The sequence below is a fragment of the Bubalus kerabau genome, chromosome 22 (genome assembly GCF_029407905.1).
Source record: "Bubalus kerabau isolate K-KA32 ecotype Philippines breed swamp buffalo chromosome 22, PCC_UOA_SB_1v2, whole genome shotgun sequence".
Classification (NCBI taxonomy): domain Eukaryota; kingdom Metazoa; phylum Chordata; class Mammalia; order Artiodactyla; family Bovidae; genus Bubalus; species Bubalus kerabau.
The window spans coordinates 47,830,827-47,844,886 of record NC_073645.1 but is presented as its reverse complement, the minus strand read 5'-3'; the positions used below and the strand labels follow the sequence as shown (position 1 = coordinate 47,844,886).

The 14,060-nt window shown below is 46.6% G+C and overlaps 1 protein-coding gene across 1 annotated transcript in view; it reads left to right on the top strand.

Moving 5' to 3' along the window:
- ADAM12 (ADAM metallopeptidase domain 12) overlaps positions 1-14,060 on the top strand; it is a 333,194-nt gene that overhangs the window by 248,873 nt on the left and 70,261 nt on the right. The window contains exon 11 of the mRNA XM_055559857.1: positions 1,799-1,947. Within this exon, the coding sequence (XP_055415832.1) occupies positions 1,799-1,947 (149 nt within the window). The remainder of the gene's footprint in view (positions 1-1,798; positions 1,948-14,060) is intronic.

Genomic DNA, 14,060 nt, shown 5'->3' with positions numbered 1-14,060 from the left:
CATTTGCAGAAACACCAGTCATGGGCACCGTTTCTGCAGATCATAGTCACTGATTAAAAGTTGAGTAGTTTTGATGTTTGGCAAAACTAATACAGTGTTTCAGGTTTAAAAATAAAATAAAATAAAATAAAATAAAATAAAATCCTCTAAAATAAATAAATAAAAGTTGAGTAGTGATACTTTAAAAATTAATTTCTAATATCTCTTTAGCCAAGCCATGCATGCACTCCACTAAGTTGGGGGTGGCCAAGCAGCTCTTGCTGGATGGAAAACCCACCTTCCAAAACCAAGCAAAAGGTTGAGTGAACTCCAGCAGCAAGAGTCAGAGAATCAGGATGCCTCCTGACAAAACGAGAGCAGGCAAGTTGCAATCTTAATTCAGTGAGTCTTCAGACACTTTATTCAATGTAGTTTGCTTTTATGGTAAACTATTATACAATTTCCAAGTATCCTTCTCTACCAAGTAGACAGCAAGAGGCATACCCAGTGAGAATTTCTCAGACCCTGGAGAACCGGGGCCAGGGGGCACCTTCTGGGACTAACAGTCCTGCCAGTGCCCCCACCCCCACAGCGAGCCACTGCCGACCCACACCCCCCAGGAGACCGTCCAACACTAGCAGCCCTGCCGGTTCCCAACTGTTGCTCTGCTCGAATCTTTTGATGGCCAACCAGATAATGCATCTGCTAACAGGATGAAGACTCCTTGGGTATCATGGCTGCTGACTCAAATGAGAGGGAAAACAAGTCGATGAGAGACATTAAGCAAGAAAGATGTGTACTGAGAGCAAGCTATGTATAATGCATAAAACAATATTAGCAAGCATGGTTCAACTGTCAAAAAAAAAAAAGGGGGATTGCTCAGATCTTATTTAGACTGTACTAAGTATGCTTCTTCTCCTGACTTTCTATCAGCATCTTCTCAATCAAGGATAAAGTAGTACTTATATTACCCATGAAGAAATGAGCTGCCTGTTCATATTGTTGTAAAGTTGCTAAGTCATGCCCAACACTTGCGACCACATGGACTGTAGCCCACCAGATTCTCTTTCCATGGGACTTCCCAGGCTAGAATACTGGAGTGGGTTGTCATTTTCTCCTCCTGGAGATCTTGCCGACCCAGGGATCAAACCTGTATCTCCTGCGTCTCCTGCATCGGCAGGCGGATTCTTTACCACTTGAGCCACCTGGGAAGGACCGCCTCTTCCTATGAGGCAGGACAACTTTTTGCCTCATTCAGTAGAATTGTGTCTTGTGAGACATTGTAGGATGCTGAAGGGAAATGATTGTCTTGATTATTTCATGTAAAGACACGAGGAATCCTATGTGTATTCATGAGGAATGCATTCTTCAGCAGAGGGGGCCCCAAACTAGTTTAATAAAATCGGTCAAAACTTTAAGTCTAATGGGGCTAAAGGATAATGGGGCTCTATCCTTGGGCTTCCCAGGTGGCACTAGTGGTAAAGAACCCACCTGCCAGTGCAGGAGACCCAAGAGATGTGAGTTCGATCCCTGGGTCAGGAAGATCCCCTGGAGGAGGGCCTGGCAACCCACTCCAGTGCTCTTGCCTGGAGAATCCCGTGGACAGGGGAGCCTAGTGGGCTACAGTCCATGGAGTCACAAAGAGTCGGGACATGTCTGAGCACAACACAGCACATCTTGATTCCTTATAGGAGATTGGATTCCATTAAGTGTTCATGACAGATAAATGTCTGGGGGGCAGAGCTGGGAGGGAAGGGGGTACTGGGAAAGAGGTCTAAAGGCTGTGACCTATACATTGTGCCCTTGTGTTTTCTTTGAGGACCATTCAGACAGCCCCCTGGGTGCGGCCGTGACCCTGGCACACGAGCTGGGCCACAATTTTGGGATGAACCATGACACCCTGGAGAGAGGCTGCAGCTGCAAGACGGCTGCCGACAAAGGAGGCTGCATCATGAACCCTTCAACCGGGCAAGTACCCTTGCTTCAGCTGCTCCCGGAGCCGGGCTGCGGCCGGGGACGCATATCAGGAAACAGCTGGGCAAAGAGCTCCCTGGTTTTCTGGCCAGAGCACTTGTGGAAGCTTCCAGAAAGAAAGTCCATGAACTGGACTCCTTGGAGAGAAGCACCCGGATTGCAGAGCATAGGGCATGTGGCCTGAGCTCTTTGCTGAGAAGTGGTGGGCCCGGATATGGCCTTTGTTTAGAGATCGCAAATAACCCTAGAATCCCCCGCACATGGTTTTGATTTGTGCCTACAGCTCCTTCTGGGCCTGGTAAAGCCACCAGGCAAAGGGGGCACGATCAGATGGGTGCCAGGTGGGGATATGTGTCTTCTCTCTGGATTGGCCCTAGGGTGGAGGATCTAAGTGTCATTAGCTTGGGGACTTGTAAGGTCCCTACTGCTGATACCACATCCCCTTCTCAAATCTTCAGTGACTTTCCCTCCTCGGTAAGTTATGTCATTCTTCCTTGCTTCATGGTTTTCTGAAATTCTACATTTGATTCACCCAGGGAAAAAAAAAGGAAGACAGTTTAATTATTGGAGCATTCAGAGGAGGTGGAAATAGATGCAGCTTGGAATGATTCCAGATTCCAATGCATTCCTACGCCTCTAAGGGTCCCTCCCAAACTAGATGTTGTGCTAAAGTAGGAAGATTTTCTTTTTCTTTTTTTTTTTAATTTTTTTTTATTTTATTTTTAAATTTTACATAATTGTATTAGTTTTGCCAAATATCAAAATAAATCCACCACAGGTATACATGTGTTCCCCATCCTGAACCCTCCTCCCTCCTCCCTCCCCACACCATCCCCCTAGATTTTCATCAGTGAAGGAAAACATGCCCTTGTGTTGATGCCAGCTTCTTTTTTATACCCTGAGACCTTCCCAGTGCTTATCTTCATGGCACTTCCTAGGCCAAGCCTGCTCCCTGGGTTTGCCAAAAGAAGCACTGGCAGCAAGAAGCAGGTGCCGATGGGCATCCTAAGGGCTGGCCTTCATGAGGTCGTGATGTGCAGGGGGCACCTGCTTAAAGAGGATTAGAAGTCCCAGCAGAGGGATGGACTGTTACAGAATGTGGTAACGCTTTTGCAACTGATAGCCTCATGGGCCTCCTCTTGAATGGCTTGTGAGGCTGGACTGCAGGCTCGCGTGGTGGGCATTGTCCTTTCACCGGAGCTGGTCCCTGAGCCATCTCATCCCAGCAAGGCCCTGCATCTCCTGTCCATCATCCATCACCACCATCAGCACAGATAGGCATCGTTTTTGCTTAAGGTTCTGTCTTAAGCACAATTCAAGGGACTCACCAAGACCTCGTAGAAGAACTTGCTATCTGAGTCTGAGGTGGCAGAAGCCATGAACCTGAGCCGGAAGTGAAAGTACTGGGTTGGCCAAAAAATTCATCTGGATTTTTCCATAACATCTTACAGAAAAACCCAAATGAAATTTTTGGCCAACCCAATATCTTAGGTCCAATACCAACAGGAAGTGAAATGCTGCAAAACTCTAGATTTCAACCAAGGGAACATCCTCAAAGAAGGGCAGTTTACTCCAAGAAATAATGTGCCCCATGCCATTGAAACTCCCTGGGCAGGGGCAGAATAACTGTTTGTTGGGTATTTGGAGCAAAGAATCTCTTCTTGGGGGTGAGGCTGGGCCAGGGGCTGTGGCTATCTTCTGTCTCCAGTATTCCACCAGCCCAGATAGGGTCCAGCGTCACGGGCAGCTCAGTGTGAATCTCTGAGGATGAGATTGGCAGAAAGCTGATGTGAAATTGAATGGTTTTCATGCTTTCTCATTCTTGATGAGCTCCAAGTGGCCACAGGAAATTCACTCTGTGCTTAATATCCCTGATCATCAAGTAGGCACAAATACACCAGCCTATATTGCCTCCAAAAGCAGCTCTCAAGACTAAAGAAGATTGTGTTGTTAATATTGTTAATGATTCAGAACTCTTGATTTAAAAAGGCCAGTAGAAGATAAGAGAGTCTAAACTGGAAACACTAGACTGGGATTTTAAGAGACCTGAGAGCCTCAATTCTGATACCAGCTGTTTTTGGCAAAACAGACAAATTAGTAACCCCACTGGCTCTTATGTTTTCATCAGGAAAATGAGTGAGTTAGTCTTTATCCTGCTTCCACTCCTTCCTCCGTCAATCTATTCATCGTTTGTTCCATCTTCCTGTACATCCATCTGGTCATCCATCCATCCATCCATCCGTTCATTGTGTACATCGTTCCATCCATCCATCCACCGTTCTTTTGCTTGCTTGTTCACACATTAAACAAATACTCTGACCCAGGTTTGTTGTTGTGGGGAATGCACAGATGAGCAAGCCCCTCCAGCTCTGAAATTCACACAATTCTGGAGGTATAATGGCAAGGCACTGCTTTCTGGTACCCTCTGTAATTTTGTGTAAATCCCTTCAGCTTGGAACGTCTTCATGACGGTGTTTAAGGATTCAAGCCAAATTACCCAGGAGATATTTGAAAATCATAGGTAGAAATGGTATTGTTAAGAGCTCAGCAAATCACTTTAAAAGCTTTTTTTTTTTCTTACCAGGGGTTTGCTAATAGCCTTTCCTTGATTTATACCTTATTAGCGATTTCTAAGTTTCCTCTTTTGCTGAGCTTGTGCTTTTGTGTAAATCTTTTCTATTTGGTTCTCATTTGTGATCCCACACTCCTGTCCAGAGAGTGGTGTTTTTAATTTTCTCAGATGGTGAGAAACTTCCTAAGCAAGTGGGTGAATTAATCACAAAAGCCCACAGTAAGGGGGAGGTCGAGCGTTCCGGCCACCTCAGTCATCCATCACCCATTGTAGAATTTCCAGGCTGCTTTTAATCTCCAGCATTATCTCAACATGGTCATTCTCTTACCTCATAGGGTCCCCATGAGAGTGAGAGAGTGGATTAAATGAGATCATATGTCTTTGTAAATTACAAATCACTCCACAAATAGACAGTGTTATTATTATTATTGTTTAGCTCACAGGAACCATGGAACCATTGAAGAGTTAAAGACTCTTTTTTTTCCCCAGGATTCCTGCTCATAGTTGCTGGAAAGCAATTCTAGTGCCGTGTGAGCGCCCATGGTTTCTGTGTGAATGGCTCATTTTCAGCTGGCCCATGTCCAAACCTTCCTCCCGACTTCCTCCCCACTGCTGATTCAGACATGAGTAGCAAATGTTAAAAATGTGATTTAAGTCTCAGCCCCAAAGGTGACTTGCAAAGAGATGAATCAGGGACAGCTTTCATGATATGAAACTCTCCCAGAATCAAAAAGAAACAAGTGTTGCAGATGGTTTAAAGGAAAGAAATGCATTCCTTAATACCCCTTGTTTATTCCTTATCAAAACATTCCAGAATTCTAACTCTGAAATTTCACCAACTGCCATCATTGACAAATGGGACCCAAAGGCCTGGAAACGGAGGGTGGAGGAGAGCTCTTTTAAACATGGGTGTCATGACTTCAGTTGCCTGTTGCAGAAATAGTTGGAGGGGTATCCTTACGGGGTCATATCATTAATTACTACAGGTCTTTGAGTGTGTGTGAGAGTGTGTGTTTTATGTCTTTGGATAGTTAACACTAAGACCTGTCTTGGAAATCACTCTTTGGCAAAAGCAAAATCTGGGGATTGGAGTGGGAGTTTGAACTCAGTTGAGTCCATCCATTAATGAGCTTCTTGGAGCATTTGGCCTTAAGGGGTTGAGAACTAAGTATGCCACATTTATGGGAGTAAGAAAAATAATTTGAATAATGTGAGCACTTTGGGGAAAGAATATTTAGTGTAAGAGTAAATGTCACTTCCGAGAGTAGGAAAAAAGGCAGGGTTAGTATTCAGAAATTACTGTCAGAACCTCCTCTTATTTTTTGTGGAAAATTTCCTGTTAAGATGAGAGTTGGAGTCGTAGAGCCATCTCATGACGGGATACAGCTGGACTGAAACACTCAGTGACTCAGTTCCTGTAGTGGGTTATGCACTTGGATAGATGGTGGAATTATTTCAACCATGAACAGAACAGATCCTTTTCTTATCCTCATGGAACTTGAATTCTTGTGAGGAAGACAGCCTTGGAAGCAGTAAATTAAAAACTGCAGGTTGAAAGGAGATCTGTGACGAAAGCAAAGGAAGAGGGTGGAAAGCAGACATGTTGGCTGGGGGACCGGATGTTAATTAGCGGTTTGGGGAAGAACTGTGGAGATGACGTTTAAGCCAAGACCAGAAGATGTCCCAGGTGGCTCAGCAGTAAAGCATCTGCCTGCCAATGCAGGAGATGCAAGAGATGCAGGTTTGATGTCTGGGTCGGGAACATACCCTGGAGGAGAGCATGGCAACCCACCCCAGTATTCTTACCTGGACTAAGTCTTTTCTGTTTGAAATTTCACTTTGCTGTTTCTCCAGTAAGGTTCTTTAAGGACTCTACATCCAAGAACCACAAAAGAGCACTTCCACATTGTACATGGGTGTCTCTGGAAAGAATTACTGCCATAGTTTTCATGCTGATCCTAAGATTTGGAGTTTGGGGCTGTTGGGTTTTGTTTAATCCAGGCTGACAAACAATTCTCAAGCAAAGAATGTGCTGCCCGATTGCCAACAGGCAGTGGAGGGCAGTGCGTTCAGCGCCCAGTATAACATGGGCTGAGAAAATAAACGAGCGAGGGTCACCGCTTGCTCACCAGGGGTGTCGATCGTTTACATTCCGCTGAGGTTGGGCGTTCACGAATACCATCTACAACTAGATCAAATAACCGCGTTTAAGGTGGAAGCATCGCCAGTCCACTTCCACAAAAGTGTGGATAATTGGCTCATTTGATTCCGTATAATTCAATTCAGGAAACATTCACTGCATGCTTCCTTGCTGCACAGCTGTCCAGACGTGGAGCACAGATGGATGGCTCCACCCAAGTTCACCCTTCTCTCTTGAAAACTGAGAGGACGTGGGCTCCGCCCTCAACCCCGGGCAAGCCAGCTATAGGAAACAGGGCCAGGGGACCAATTACAGCAAAAGCTCTCATTGACTCAACTAGTATTTTGGGGAACCTGTGTGTCTGACCCCAAGGAGCAGAGTGGGCCAGTGGACCCAAATGGCAGGACCCTTGAACTCTAGGCCCTTCTATGTGACAAGGAAGATAGACAAGCAAACTGGTGATTGCAGACCCAAAGCTCAGGGATCTCCTCTGGGACATTTTGGGTATTATGGGGCTTGCAGTCAGGGCACCTAATCTATTTATACAATACTAAGTATCATAACTTCATCTATAAATATATAAGTTGTGCCTCTAAAAGATAAGAAAATTTTAAATATTACCATAATAGCAATTAACACCTTTAAAAAAAAATTACCAATCATTTATTGCGAACAAGGAGCGAGGTTGGAAGGGGTGTGCACTGGGAATATTCCAGCGTGAAGTCCAGTCTGAACCAATCTCAGAAGAATTGCATAGGGTTAATCTGACTCTTCTCGAGAATTCCTAGCTTGTGTTACAGGAAAATTGAATTTATATTTGAGGCAGCTTCTATCCCTGATGACTCAGATGGTAGAGAATCTGCCTGCAACACAGGAGACTTGAGTATAATCCCTGGGTCAGGAAGATCCCCTGGAGAAGGGACTGGCTACCCACTCCAGTATTCTTGCCTGGAGAATTCCATGGACAGAAGAGCCTGGCAGGCTACATTCTAGGGGGTCACAAAGAGTTAGTTAGACACGACTGAGCAATTAACGCTTTCACTTTTCTATCTGAAAATGTGATTCAAGAAACTAAAATTGACTGTACTTTTCAGTGAAAACTTCCCAAGTTTCAGATGTGATAGGAATTGACAAAAATCCGATGTCTCTGAAAAGTCTATACCTTTCAAAGAACTTGCTTTCTTGAAGAATCAGTGCAAAATATACATAATTAAAACTCACCCCCTTTTGAAATTTGAGGATCTATCTGAGGTCTTGAAATATGCTTATTATAAGGCGATTTTATAAGCATGGGACTGGAGAAAATTATTTCCCCATATCAGCTCTTCATTTGAGGGTGAGTTTGTTTCTTTTTTTTCTCAATGAAAAGTTTAAGAAAATCTTCACTTCTTCCAAGTACAGCGGAAAGGATGGAAATCTTTACCCAAGGAGATAAAAAGAAAAACAGCAACAAAATGAGGAACCCTAGTAACGTTAAAACACTATAGGTTAGAATCAATTTAATTATCCAACCAGAGTAATTGAGTTGGCTACTTCCCGATGTAACCATAAAGGGGAAATGAACTGGTAGGAGAGCCCCTCAGTACAGACTATACTTATTTCCTCTACACAGGATTAGATTTTGCTCACTGAAAAATGAAAGGATTTGTCTGCAATCAGTGCAGACTTGGGTAGTAATAGTCACTGCACAAGGGCATGTAGAATGTCTGCTCCTCTTAAGCTAGATGCAAACCAGAGGTCAAGCTGGGAAGACCATTCCACGTGGCCTCTCCTCCTTGAATATCCAATTTGGAGGAAATGAACAGAGGCAAAGTTGACTTGGACCCTAGATGGCACTGGGGTGTCCTCTTTCATCCGTCAAAGGTGTGAGGTGGGTGTAGTTATAGCCATTTTAAAGATGAGGGGATGGAGCTCAGAAAGTTAAATGAATTGCTTATGTTTTCAAAAATACCCAAGTGGAAGCCCCAGGATGTAAGGCTGAGTCCCCAGAAGCCAAGCCCCTGACTCTCCACCTTGCTGTGTCTTATCTCCAGTAAGCTTGTGCGGCAGCTGTGAACCTCAGGAAGAGGAGAAGGGCATCTACTTGGGGGTTCTGGTCAGAGGAAGATGCTCTTGCTTCCCACCTCAGGCTCCCAGGGAGCTCCGTGGTCCAACTAGATGGAGACCAGGGCGCCCATGCCACCCTGCCTCCCGGGGTCCTCGCCACCACCTGCCTCCTTGGTTATTTTGCTGCATTCAGGCTTCATGTGGGGAATGAAGCCTCCTCAGTCCAGAGCCTTGTCCCCGTGTGACTTCTCAAAGCAGGAGGGCTGGCCCATTTTTAAGCATTTAGTTCTGCAAATCTCCTTCAACTTATGTTACAACAGCAGAGAATTATTTCCTGTCATTGCTCGTTAATCCAGCATTTTATTTGTGGTAGAACATGTGTGAAAACATTGCTGCTGAAATTCAGCCAATACCTCCCCCCTTACACACACACACACACACACACACACACACACACAGCTTCCTCCTTTCCCCAGGACATTGCTGCTGAAATTTTGCCAGTATTTGCCCCCTTACACACAAACAACACACACACACACACACACACACACACACAGCTTCTTCCTTTCCCCAGGACATGTGGCACAGAGACTGCAGTGTAACATCAAGGGTAAGTTCTGGGCCTCTCTGTGACCAACAGTATTCAGAGGGACCCACTTTAAGCTCTAGGGTCATGAATTTTGTCTGTTTTATTCACTGTTAAATCCCCAGCACCTAGAATATAGTAGTGCCTAATGCTAAGTGCTAAGTCGCTTCAGTCGTGTCCAACTCTGTGCGACCCCATAGATGGCAGCCCACCAGGCTCCCCCATCCCTGGGATTCTCCAGGCAAGAACACTGGAGTGGGTGCCATTTCCTTCTCCAATGCATGAAAGTGAAAAGTGAAAGTGAAGTAGCTCAGTCGTGTCTGGCTCTTAGCGACCCCATGGATTGCAGCCTAACAGACTCCTCCGTCCATGGGATTTTCCAAGCAAGAGTACTGGAGTGGGGTGCCATTGCCTTCTCCGATAGTAGTGCCTGGTATATAATAAATTTAAATAAATACTTCTGGACTGAAAGGATGGATGGATGGAAAGATGGATATATGGATGGAAGGATGGCTATATGGATGGAAGGATGGATGGGAGGGTGAGTGGTTGAATGGATGGGTGATGGATGGGTAGATAGGCTGATGTTGGAGTGGGCTGATAGCAGATGGATAGATGGATGGTGATTCCAGCACAATCAGATGTGTGCAGAGTTAATAGCTAAACTTTTTTTTTTTTTTTTTGCATGTAATGTAAATACCTTGCATGTAATGCCCTGCGTTTAGTAATGGCTAAACTTCCAGGGAGAAGATTCTGAGACTATCATCTTTTCTACTATGGTATTGGCTGCAGCATCATCATTTTCTTTTACTGTATATTCCACATCAGCTACAATGGACTTATGATAACTCACAAGAACAGAAACGATACAATAAAAACAAAAATAAAAAAGAATAAGGACTGAGAAACCCCAGGTAAACAGAAGGTTGAGCCCACTGTTTCCTGTTCTAAACTCCATGGAGACCAGGGAGCAATTTGCTTTTAAAAGGCAAAGTCCTTCCAGAAGTGGCTTCTCCTAAAAGCCTGTGTTTAATTTTAACAAAGTTGGAGGCTGAAAATAGAAAAACTAAAAGTAGTTGTAAGAATAAGGCCCTGGAGATCTCATAGATTACTCCCCAGCTTACAAAGACCTTTCTCAGTTAATCGTCACAGTTCTACAAGGAAAGGGCAGAAACAGTCACCTCCATTATACAGATGAGAAAACTGAGGTTCAGAAAGGCCAGAGGCCTCACAGTAGATCAGGATCAGACTCAAGACATCAGCCCGCAGCCTCTGGCTCCTGCCTCTCACCTATTCCCTGGCCCCTCACCAGGTGGCCTTGAGCAAAGGAACCTTCCATTTCCAACCCCTGGGGCAATGGAAGGGGAGGGAGACCTAGAGACTCATCCTCACCGCTGCCCTGATGGCTACCCCAGCATCGGGAGCTCAGTGATGTTAGAACAGGGCTGAGTAGACTTCAGCCTTTGTTGGATAGCTTGGAAGTATCTCCCATGACCACCTTTGCGATCATGTTTGGTTAAAAGTGTTCCTCTCCGTTAGAAACTTGCAGAATGAGCAGATGTGACCACCAGCGGGGTCTACACAGGTCTGTCTCCTGGGGCAGGAGGCAAGGACATAGTTACCTCGACGTGTAAACTGCCCTCTGTTAAGCCCTGGATCTGTTTAGTGTGTCAAAGCCCAAGCCCTGACGAGCCCCACGCAGGGACAGTGGCCTCTTCTTGTAACGAAGCCGAGACACTGCCTCTGGGGGGCTGGGCCCCTTTCGTGTGACACTGGTCCCCTGGCCTGAGTCCCCTGCCTTGCGGGACTGGATTCAGCAAGGAGCCATCAGAGCACAGAAGTAAAAGGGCTACTTTCTAGGAACACCCAGTGGCCGCCTACGCACCTCTCAAGTGACCAGAGCTCAGCTGGTCTCCTTCTTTATTAAAAATTCTGGCCAATTACATTTACACTTTAATTAATTTCCGGGAAGGAGGGGGAGAGGAGGCGCAGAGGTCAAAGGTCACATGTTAAAACCATGAATTATAATGTGCCGGCAGATGGCTCCATTCTGGGCCCCAGGTGTTTGCTATTAACAATGGACATGTCCTACTAAGGACGTTTTTGATCATTTGCTCCCGGCCCGGTGGTTTTCCTTGCCGTCTGCGGCCCATCTGGCGGCCCGCGGGGTTAAGCGTTTGGTCCTCGTGTGGTCACTTTCCATTCCTGGCATTGGCACGAGGTTGAAGCCGCCAGGGTTCTGTTCTGCCATGTGAGCCCGTGTGTTCAGGGTCACACCGGGTACCCCTGGCCCAGCAGAGTGGGGCTTGGATCCACACACCCCTCCCTAACCCCCGGAAAACCCCCCAGCAGAGTCTCGTACGTTCCAGTGGACAGCGGTGTCCTCTACTGGCAGCTTGTTGGGACCCACAGGCTCACAGCCGCCCTCACGTGTGTGTGAGAGTGCACGTGCGCTCCGTAAATCCCGAGATCCGGCCCCAAGGAGGTTCAGGGAGATGCTCGAAAGCACCCTTGGAGCCACAGGCACAGCGGTGGCCTTCACTGTTACCTGCGCCCCGCCACCTCCTCCTAGATGCCCTCACGGCTCCCCACCATTTATGCCAGGTCACATCCAAGGCTGCCCCGAGGCCCCTGCCCTGGGGGTGACGTGGCCCCTGGAGGTTTCCTGACTGCCCTCGAGGCAGCGTGGTCACAGAGAAGAAGCACGGACCTTCAGGTCAGCAAGTTGGGGTTTCAGTCTTGGCGGTGGAACCAGAGGACTATGGCAAGGTGCCTAACGTCTCTGCACCTCAGTTTTCTCACCTGTAAAATAGGAATGATATAGTCTGACTCACCAGGCAGTCCGTGAGCCAGGATGCCCACTAAGCTCCTGGCCCACAGCAGGGCCTGGCTTAAGAGTGGTAGCTGCTTTTCATGCTTATTAACACAGACATGTGGAGTGAGATGAAGTCAGTAGCGCCTGAAACTGGGTGACCTTGAACGGCACCCCAGCCCTGCCAGGCTGCTGCTGACAAAGGCCAGTCACCTTGGGTGCAGACACCACCACCCACTCCAACAGGACATGCCTCTTGGTCGCTCCTAAATTCTTCGTGTGGTGATTGTAAGATTTTATTCCAGGGCATAATTGTGAAAAATCTGAAGATTTTTCTCAAGACGGCCTCAGAACTTTGGGGTTGAAACTTGGCTGAGCAAACCCATCCCAACCAAGACCTCTTGCACCCACTGCTGTAAGTAGGCCCTGCATCCCCCCAGGAAGCAAAGACGGCATCAGCGTGAGGCTGGTGCTCCTGGAGGACCTAGGAATGCATTGAACTGGCCCTGAACTGTGAGTTACTGTTTGTTTTTGGAAAAGCTGTCCAAGCTGGTTTCGGATTTAGTGACAAAGAGTCAGGAGGTCTGTGTTGTCAGAGAATGGGTCGTGGGGAGGGTCAGGTCGGTCTGTCTGTGGTCACATTCCCCTCCCAGCTCCCTCCTAGGCCTTGGCTATGAAGGAAAAGGTTGCAGGAATTTGGGGAAATACATTTTGGAAAAAGTTCCAGGAACTGAGAACCACTGCAACCACACAGCAGGTAACAGTCATCTAAACAGCGGCTTTGTGAGTGTTGGTGGCTCAGCTGGTTGTTTATGCTCCTAAGCCCATGTTCTGGTTCAGCTCACGACAGCCCGGCCCTTCGAGAATGAGCAGCGTCTTTGACACCACATATGTATTAAATCGAGGGATCCTGTTTAACTGCTTGATCATGCCTTTGCCTCCTGAATCATCTTTCTCTCGAGTTGACTTGTGCTTGCGGTTTTGCCATTTAAAGAGGGCTACGTTGGGGCGACAATTGTCATAAAGTCTGCACCCTGTTGGAACATGTTTCTAAGCACAAGGCACTGGCAACCTGTAACTCGAAATAGCCAAAGCGGCACCTCTAAATAAGGGAGAGATACACATTCTTTCAGGCAAATACTGGCAACTAGCATCTTTGAAGTTAACCAAAGATGCTCCCATTTTTGTGTGAATCTCACTTGTCCTCTCCCTCAACACCCGAGGTAGTTGTTGTTATTCCCAGTATAAATGTGAAGACTGAGACTTGGGTGTAAGACTGAGCTTTAGTTTTAACAGATGCGTGCTCAGACTTAAGTCTTCCAATTTTGATTCTCCTCCGTCTCCTCTGTGCCTTGTAAAGAAGAGCCTCCCAGGCCTGTTGCATCCGTCACTTTCACCGTCAGGAGAAAATAGAACTCCATTCCAGTTGTAGGAAGAAATCAGTGGGAAGCAGAACGTCAGCAACGTATTTCCCCAAAACAGTATCCCTTTACCATCTAATCATTTATCGGCTGTAAAAGATGTGAAGTTTTCTTTCTTCATTTCCAATCGATTTAAACAGAAATCTGGATGAATTCCCATCCCTGGTTTCCTGCGATGCTGGCTTCTCCTGTCACACGGTTGTGTCAGCTTCAAGCTGTTCTCAGCAGCTGCCCACGTTCTGCCATCCTTCTTGCTGTGGTCACCTGCCTTTCTTTCCTGCAGTCAGCATGTGGGCTGTTGTCACTCCCAGAGCTTGGAGCTGGGACCCCAGGTTCTTTGGGACCCAGCACACACTGATTAACGAGGCAAGGAAGTCGAAGAAGACGGAGAGCAGTGACCTGCAGCCCCGGTGAATCCGGCCTGATTGCTGCTGCTTGCCCGGGCTGCCTAATTGCCAAGAAGAGAAGATAATTCCCAGAGAGCTTTTGCAAGGCAGATAACGCCCTACTTCCACTGTCAGGCTTGATAA